This window comes from Scardinius erythrophthalmus (assembly GCF_964197995.2).
Source record: "Scardinius erythrophthalmus genome assembly, chromosome: 3".
In the NCBI taxonomy this organism is placed as follows: Eukaryota; Metazoa; Chordata; class Actinopteri; order Cypriniformes; family Leuciscidae; genus Scardinius; species Scardinius erythrophthalmus.
This window is the reverse complement of record NC_138223.1, coordinates 43,622,533-43,631,851: the sequence shown is the minus strand read 5'-3', so window position 1 is coordinate 43,631,851 and position 9,319 is coordinate 43,622,533. Positions and strand designations below refer to the sequence as shown.

Sequence of the window (9,319 nt, the reverse complement as noted above, 5' to 3'; positions counted from 1 at the left end):
CCCGATTTCCACATGTTTGTGTTTTCATGTCGCTAGATCACAAGTTCTGCTGAATCCGAAGCCCAAACCACTACTGGTCTGGTTAAAGGACACGCTTACTCCGTCACTGGAGTGGAAGAGGTAAACACAGCAACGCTCATTCAAACGAGATGTTGGTGCTGGGCAGATTAATCGCATCCAAAATAAAAGTTTGTGTTTATGCAGTATATGTGTGTGTACTGTGTATAATTCGTTTGTAAATATAAATACACACACATGCATGTATATATTTAAAAAAAAAACGTGTTATATATCAAATATTTCTTAAATATATACATGTGTGTATTTATATATACAAACTAATTATAGACAGTACACACACATATACGTATTATGTAAACACAAACTTTTATTTTGGATGCGATTAATCGTTGCCCACCACTTGTTTCTTCAGGTCAACTACAGAGGAGCGAAGGTCCAGCTGATTCGTGTCCGTAACCCCTGGGGTCAGGTGGAGTGGAACGGGCCCTGGAGTGACAAGTAAGCAACCATGATGACATAGTCCGTTTATGAAATAATATTACAAAAATTCATACAAATCATTCACAATCAACATCTTCGACATCAGACAGTCTTGTGTCATATATCGCAGGAAAGGTCTGGTAGAATGCGAAGTGAAAAATGCACAGGATGAATAATTGTATGCAAAAATTCAAAGTCTCAGGACGCAAAGCTGAACAGGCAGTGAACGAACAGCGCTGAACCAAGTTTTTGTTGTTTACACGGAGACCGTTTTCAAAAACGTCACTTTGAAACCCGTTTTCAAAAGTTTGCATTTTCAGCCACTCAAAACACCATGGTCGTGTAAACGAACGACCAAAAACACATTGAAAGTTTTACGTTTTTAGTTGAAAACGGTATTGTGTAAAAAGACCCTAAAATCGCTGGTGTTTCTGACGTCACAAACTACCTTGTAACCAATCAGGTCAACGTGTGATCGTCAACGAGTGGATCTCTGAGCTGGAGTGAGTGAGTGGAGGCGGGGCTCATTTGCATATTCATAGAATCACATCTAATAAATGAGGCAAGGGTGTAGAGTTACATTCAAGCTATGTTAAGGCATGAAGAATTTTTTTCAAAGAAAAAATTTTAAATATGTATTTTTGGTGATCAAAGATGATTTTTAAGGGATACAATTATTGACTACTGGACTTTAACATTTCAAAAAATCTAAAATTAAAAATGCAGTTCGTCAGACTAGTTAGGTTTACATGCACGTTACAAAAAAGCCCCCAAAAAACAATGGTATTAGCAAATATACCACAAAAAATATCACTATAAATAATTTAATTTGACCATTTATCAGTAAATAAATAATTTAGTGTGTGTCAATAAATGGTGCACCTCTAATATTTATCAGTTGTTTAGTATTATTTGCAGCTTAATTGTTTGTTGATAAATATATATAATGTGCATTTAAATTCTTCTTAACCCTTTACCTGTCACCCCCCTTTTTGAAAATGGACATTAAAATGCACTATTCAAGCTTAAATGGTTGTAATTCAAGAATGCTTTGGAGTATAGACACAAGTTTGGTCTTGTTTTAAAGGGAAAAAATAGCAGATGATTACTGAAGTGAAAGCACTTCAGAAAATTGAAGTATGAAAAAGTTATGGAAGTTTACATTTACATTAAATCAAATATAATTTATTTAATATTTTTCTTTTATATAAAATATATATTTTACAAAATATGTTTTACAAAAAAAATACTATAAAATCAAAGCCATATATCTAACCAAGTTGTGTTCCAAATTTGAAGTTGATATCACAAAAATTGAAGTTCCCATGAGATTTTGTTTAGGCTAATTACCAAAAATAGCCACCGGGTGTCATTGAATTCCATTGAATTTAGCTGTATGCATTCTACCATAATAAATGAATACATTTCTGTCCAAATATCACTTCTGTCATAAAATATGGAACCTTGAGACTCAGACCTTTCTGACAATATGTGTTTTGTCAAGATTAGATAATATTTTGATAATAAATTATGAAACATGACGACGCCCAAAAGGGGAGGAGCCTGATAAAATAATTTAGAGTACTGTTTCTATGGTAACACAATGTCCAATTTCAAAACAGTTTTCACAGGATGAATTCTGAGATCGTAAGCTTTCAAATGATACCTAATTTATGATAACTACTAAAATATGTGATGTAATAAAAAAGCAATAAAAAAGATAATATTATATTTTAGAGGATAATATGTATATTATACTTTTTAGAGGATAATATTATTTTATTTTATTATTGACAAATACTAGATTAAATGTTTTATTATGAACTTTTAGCATGAAAAACAAAGTTTCAATTATTAAAAGTGTGTGCGTCGAGTTTTTGTGACAAACGCCAGAAACGCCTGTTATGATGTAGATTTTTTGAGGTGCGCTCTTGTCATAAATTCATCTATTACTGTTCCTGCATAATTTTTAACAGAAAACAGTGCTGAAATATCTATTAAGGACTCTTAGACCTTTGCAACGATATATAGTTTGTCATGACTAGATTAGGATTTAATAGTAATATAGTGAAGTAAATTTAGGTTGCCCGTATACGGGCAGGTGACAGTTAAGGATACATTTATAATTAATAATCATTAAATTTATAAATAAATACATTACATTTGTACTTGGGATGTCACTGTAAATGCTCCAAATCTTGTATTTTCAGCGCTAGGGAATGGAGCGTCATTGACAGTGCAGAGAAGAATCGATTGCTGCACAATTCCCTGGATGACGGAGAGTTCTGGTACGTACGACCCATCGGTCCAGTTCACATCAGGCTGATTCCTCTTAAACAGCTCCACTAAAAATGCTCTGAGAAGCTCCTGCTGACCAAGCGTCCAATATCAGACCTGCGGTACTAACTTGTATGACTTCTTGTGTTGCAGGATGGAGTTTGGAGACTTCAAATCCAACTACGATAAGATCGAGATCTGTAACCTGACTGCAGACTCTCTCTCAGATGACATTACGAAGAAGTGGGAGGTGAACCTGTTTGAGGGAAACTGGATCAGGGGCGCCACTGCTGGCGGCTGCAGGAACTTCATCGGTCAGTATCATGAAGCCAAATCAGTGTAGATTTCATCATAAAAGCATGCATGTTTATTCATGCTATCATTTATACATGAGGCTACTGTAATTTCATTCTTTAGCGTTACATAGTCCTACATTTGTGTTCCTCTCGATCTTCTCAGACACATTCTGGACAAACCCGCAGTTTAAGCTTCGTCTGAAAGATCCAGACGATGGCGATAAGCTGTGTAGCGTCATCGTGGCCCTGTTGCAGAAGAACCGCCGTCGGCTCAGGAAGGAAGGGCTTGACATGGAAACCGTCGGCTTTGCCATTTACGAGGTAAAAGAGAGATAAAATGCTGTAGACGAGTTTGGAGAACTTCTTGTAGTGCTTCTAGCTCACCTGGTCACTGATACCTGGTACCCATAGGCTCCTGATGATCAAGACCACCAGGGGAAGGACTTTTTCCGCTACAATGGCTCTAAAGCGCGGAGTCGTAGTTACGTCAACATGAGGGAGGTGTCCGAGCGCTTCCGACTCCCGCCAGGGAATTATCTGGTGGTTCCCACCACCTTCCAGCCGCACAAGGAGGCCGACTTCCTAATCCGGATCTTCTCTGAGAAGAAAGCTGGAGCTGTGTAAGTCTATCCAACCTACTCTTCAGTTTTATAGGCCAGATTTTGTATATAATAATAATAAACGAAAAAATATTGTGTTGTATTGTTGTAACGTCAGTCAGGGGATGATTTTGGTTGCAGGGGTTGCATTTTGGTTGGAAATGAAAGTCGGGTTGACGTCAGAACCAGACGTCAGATTGACATCCGATTGACGTCAGAACCCGACTGATGTTGGTTTCTAACATCAACCCGATTTTCATTTTTAACCACAATACAACGTCTGTCCAACGTTTGAGATTAACGTCAATCTGACGTTGGATTCTGACATCAACCTGACTTTCATTTTCAACGTTGGGTTTGATCTTCTAAATGTGAATTTTGTCATTGTTTTGGAGCACACTAGCTTATAGATAACAGTAAGGCTAATCGTATTTATACTAAAAGCCAAAACATTTTTAATATTTTTGTTTATCTGTTTTCCTTAGAATTAGAATTTTTTTCTGAGGCAAAAAAACAAACTAACATTTATCATTATTGTTGGTAAGATGATGGACAGTGAGGTAGTTCCTCAAAGCAAATCATATTCAGTAATGTATTTTTACAGCACATAATTGCATAATGTAATATGTTTTGTGTTTGCAGTGAGATGGGAAACACCATTCAAGCAGATTTGCCAGATGTGAGTAAAAAAAAACCCTTATTGGTTCCTGCCATGGTTTATTTTTGTGTGTTTGTGCGCTGGGAAAGACTCAAATACAGTTTAGGTGTAAATAGTTTGACATGAACTGATGTTGTATGTTAAAAGTGTATGTTTCTGTCTATTTTGTGAAGCCACCGAAGCCAAACCCCCCTGCTGAAGAGACAGATGAGGAGAAGGGCCTGAGGAGACTTTTTGAACAGATCGCTGGATCGGTAAGACACAACTGTGGAAGCTTGTTTTCTTTCCGCTACAGAATAATAATAAACAAATAAAAAAGTTAATTGTGATTTTACCATAGGGATTTTACATATTACAGAGCCCCTGAAGTGACATGATGAAGGAAAAAAAAATATTAAGTTGTTATTTCGTTTGCGGGGAATGCAAAACATTTGCGAGAGAACGCGAGAGAGAGCATTTACTTATTGTTCCTTGTTCCTTCCATGATCTCATATTGTTTTCCACCACCATGTCTCTTTAGGGGCTCCATAGATCTCAAAAGGTTTTGTTTCTTGGGGGAACGCAAAGTTTCTCTGGGTAAGCTAAAGTTTTGCGAGCGAACGCAAAGTTTCTCGGGGAACGCTAAACGTTTGACGCAAAGTTTCCCGGGGGAAGCGCAAATATACCCCCCCCCCCCCCCCCCCCCCCCCCAATCGAAGCGTCCATCGAAAAATCCAGTCAAGTCAACCCAAAGGGAAATGCAGCGTGTTCGTGAGATGATGAAAAACTAATACATCATATTTTTTTAAATTAAACCAAATAATTAGTTTTTAAAATAAAAAAACTAAACAAAACTAAAAGATTAATAAAATTAATAAAAAAATATCAAATATTTTATTTGTTTACCTGTATGTCACGTGACCATTAACCGCGAACATGCGAATGTGTTGTTACATTTTTGTAATATTAATTTAAAATCTTACTAGAAGTATGTATTTTAGGTCAACGATTTTCGGCTGCGAAACAAATTTGTGAATCCCTGGCTTATGCAGACTTCTTGAGTTCTGTGGCGATACAGTGGGTGGCATAAGATATTATGAGCGCGCGCCCTCGTCTGGTTACAGTATGTTTTACACTCTTCCCAATGTGTCTGTAGGATAAAGCCATCAGCGCCAGAGAACTGCAGCACGTGCTGAACAGTGTTCTGAGCAGAAGTGAGTCTGTCACCATATTCAAGCATTTTTATCCAGGAATTTTGTTTTTGTATTCAGTGATAAACATGAATGCGAACAACATGTCATATCACCCTGTCTCTCTGCAGGGAAAGAGGTGAAGTTTGATGGTCTGACCCTCAACACTTGCCACAGCATCATAAATCTGATGGATGTATCCTCTCAAGGGCTGTACATGTGTTATTATTAGTCTAAAAATAAAATGTAACTAACCCACTGGTGTCCCAAGCTTAATTAAAAAAAATACTAACATGTAAACTTGTGAAATATAATAAACTGTTTGGTATGTAGGGATTATGACTATAATACTTTGAGGTGTAGTAGGCCTATAATTTTGTGGCTCAGTTTTCCTGAACCGAGTACAGGTGGATGGCTCAGGAATGCTGGAATTCGAGGAGTTCAAAGTTTTCTGGGATAAGCTGAAGAAATGGATCGTGAGTTACAGAATCATGCTTTCACTCGTCTGTTTATCATGAGTCAGCACAGTTCTCAGAATGAAGTTTCACCAGAGAAAGTTGTGTCTTGTGCTGCTGTAGATGCTGTTCTTGTCGTATGACACGGATCGTTCCGGACGCATGTCTTCCTACGAGCTCCGCAGTGCTCTGACCGCTGCAGGTAAACACACCTGATGATCAACTATAGCAGTGAAATCTAAATAGAGTTATTTAGAAATGATTAGTAAATAGTACTAGAGCAATTACTGGTATATGATTTAGATATTTTAGATGCAACAGATCCCCAAAATATGTTCATTCAAATTATATATATATATATATATATATATATATATATATATATATATATATATATATATATATATAATTTGGAAATTAGTTGAATAATTACTTTTTTTGTACTCATTATAGCACTCTATTGTTAGATGCCTTATTTATTTGCATTATTTGCTCATTTTATTTACTTATTTTCTTATGTTAATCTAAGTTTTATTTATCTCTTAATTTCTATTTTTTTAAATATTTTTTTATTATAATTAATTGTTACAAAATTATATACATATATGCATTCACATTTGCATTCATTTTTTAAAATATTTTTTTATATTTTTTTTATAATTAATTGTTAAAAAATTATATATATATAATATTATATTTATATATATTTTTTCTTAACATTTTATATATATAAAATGTCAAGAATATATATATATATATATATATATATATATATATATGTGTGTGTGTGTGTGTGTGTGTGTGTGTGTGTGTGTGTGTGTGTGTGTGTGTAACATTTACACTGTTTTTTTCTCTAATTACCATGGGACCCCTAGCACTCTCTTTTTGGCCCCTGGACCCCACATTGAAAACCCCCGATTTAGATCTTGTTTGTGTTTCCTTCATTCAGGTATGCAGTTGAACAATAAGATTCTGCAGTTGGTGTGTCTGCGGTTCGCAGACGATAATTATGAGATTGATTTTGACGATTACCTGACGCTCATTGTGCGTCTGGAGAACATGTTCCGTAAGTGACAGCGGTGCATCAACATGCAGGCCATTAGTCTTAGACTCAATAATACTGAAAGTTTAATTACTGATGTTTCACTGTAATGTCTGCTTTGTCTAAGCGAGCATTTGTTCTGTGCCTGTGTGATTTATTTATAATGATTAATCTTCTATAACATGTGGGTGTTGATAAAACCGGAGCACTTAAACACAGATTTTGGCATTTGTTACAGGAGTTTTCCAGGCCTTTGATAGCAAAAAGACAGGAGAGATCAGCCTGAACATGCAACAGGTAACGCACCATTTTGTATTTACACTAGCATTCATTTATTTATTTCGCAATAGTCTCTATAAATTGACTTGAAAATAAGAATGTAAAGCATGTAAACTCACATACATCTTAGTAGTTTCCTCATTTAACAGCTTTTGATGACTTCTAATGCTTTTAACGTTTGACGAGTTTTAAGCTCCTCTCAATCGACCAAAATATATATAAATATATATGTGTCAGTTGTGCCGTTGACAGTTTCAGTATTTCTAACCTGCAGTCAGGTCAAAATGATAAACAAATCTTAATTTCTTCACAGTTCCTGATGTTATCCATGAACGTCTGAGGATTCAGCAGGAACAGTGTGATGGATGGAGTCACTGTTATTCTGAACTGTTCTTCACACACACACTCAATCACTCACTCATACACACACACACACACACACACACACACACACACACACACACACACACACACACACACACACACACACACACACACACACACACACACACACACACACACACACACACACACACACACAGGGTCTTTCCCACTGCTACTGACTTTGGATTTATGTGAAAGTTTTACTCTTGATTGTTTTGTGAACAAAGTCTATAATGTTGTGTTCTTCTTGGCACATGTTTACTGTTATTTTTCTGTGATTTTAAGGCATATTCTCTCTTTATGGATTTTGCAAGAAATTGTGATAATTGCAAGATTTTGTATTCTTCACAGAGCTGCTAAACCACCAAGTTTTCATCTCGAAAGGTGCATGCGTAATGAACAAAATCAGAGCTTTAAATTAATTAAAAATTTCAATAAAAAAAATGACTGTGGCTTTGTTTTTGACAAGCTGTGACAGAGCAACCAATAATTAAATATGTTAATTGTACAAATGATAATTGGTTCAGTATTAAACAAGGTCTATGCATTCTGTCAGCAAAAAATGCATTCATGGTTAACCCTCGTGTTATGCTGGGGGTCAATTTGACCCATTTTTAAATACCGCTTAACCTGTGGGTTTTTTTTTCTTGATATTTTGTGACTTTTTCTTATTTACAGTCAGGAACATGCATACAAAGTTTTGAATGCGGTGATGGGTTTTGACGCACACACCTCATTTCTATTACATATCTGATGTTCATGGGTAATTTTGACCCAATTATTTAATATTTTAAGGCAACTGTACAGACCCAAAATAATAACATTTCTTGGTTATATTTTGTTATTTAGTTTTTTACTACCTTATGCAACTAAAAAGGAGCTTTTACCCATTTATTTCAATACGGAAAAAATATTTTGTCAGCACAGATGGTAAAAATGAACTATCATTTATTTTTCCAAGATATCTGAAATACTGTTTAACCTGTTGTTTTTCTTGAAATGTTGAGACTTTATGATATTTAGGGTCATGAACATGCATGCAAAGTTTCAACACCCTTATGTGAAATGTGCATACGTACATTTTTATACGATTTTGATGGTCATGGGCCAATCTGATCAGATCCATATAGGCAGTATTCAAAAGCAACTTTACTGACACAAAATAACAATACTGCTTTATATCAGAGCTCTTCAAATCTAGTCCTTGAGTGCCAGTGTCTTGCTGAGTTTAGCAACTTTTTATTTTCAAAGTTTTCAATCCCACTTTTTGAGCATAGACATGAAAATGACTTTTCCAACTTAAATTGTTATTAATCTTGAATAGCCTACTACTTCGGAGCATAGACTTAAATTTGGTATCTTTTTAAAGGCGAAACGTCACATATTATTGTAGAAGTAATATAAAGTTGTAAAAAGTCATAGAAGTTCAATATTATATATAAAAGATGTATTTTACAAAGCAACAATGGGAATATTCATTCATATTATAAGAAAACTATTTAGAAAATTACTACATAAAAACGCAAAACAGCCGATATAATGTATGTTAAACATACAAGTTTGCACAGGGCAGCGTCGAGCATCATCACGTGACGTCCCCCTAGACTAAACCAAAAGTGAATCAGGGGTGTTTCTGGAACTACTATAGTTACGTCTGTA

At 35.4% G+C, this 9,319-nt stretch overlaps 1 protein-coding gene across 1 annotated transcript in view; it reads left to right on the top strand.

Moving 5' to 3' along the window:
• capn9 (calpain 9) overlaps nt 1-8,065 on the top strand; it is a 14,734-nt gene extending 6,669 nt beyond the window's left edge. The window contains exons 6-20 of the mRNA XM_081360877.1: nt 37-120; nt 434-519; nt 2,712-2,789; nt 2,932-3,092; nt 3,238-3,395; nt 3,486-3,694; nt 4,316-4,352; nt 4,505-4,585; nt 5,467-5,524; nt 5,632-5,696; nt 5,908-5,976; nt 6,079-6,157; nt 6,905-7,021; nt 7,236-7,294; nt 7,590-8,065. Of these exons, the coding sequence (XP_081217003.1) occupies nt 37-120; nt 434-519; nt 2,712-2,789; nt 2,932-3,092; nt 3,238-3,395; nt 3,486-3,694; nt 4,316-4,352; nt 4,505-4,585; nt 5,467-5,524; nt 5,632-5,696; nt 5,908-5,976; nt 6,079-6,157; nt 6,905-7,021; nt 7,236-7,294; nt 7,590-7,616 (1,368 nt within the window). The 3' untranslated portion in view covers nt 7,617-8,065. The remainder of the gene's footprint in view (nt 1-36; nt 121-433; nt 520-2,711; nt 2,790-2,931; nt 3,093-3,237; nt 3,396-3,485; nt 3,695-4,315; nt 4,353-4,504; nt 4,586-5,466; nt 5,525-5,631; nt 5,697-5,907; nt 5,977-6,078; nt 6,158-6,904; nt 7,022-7,235; nt 7,295-7,589) is intronic.
• The last annotated feature ends 1,254 nt before the right edge of the window (nt 8,066-9,319 follow it).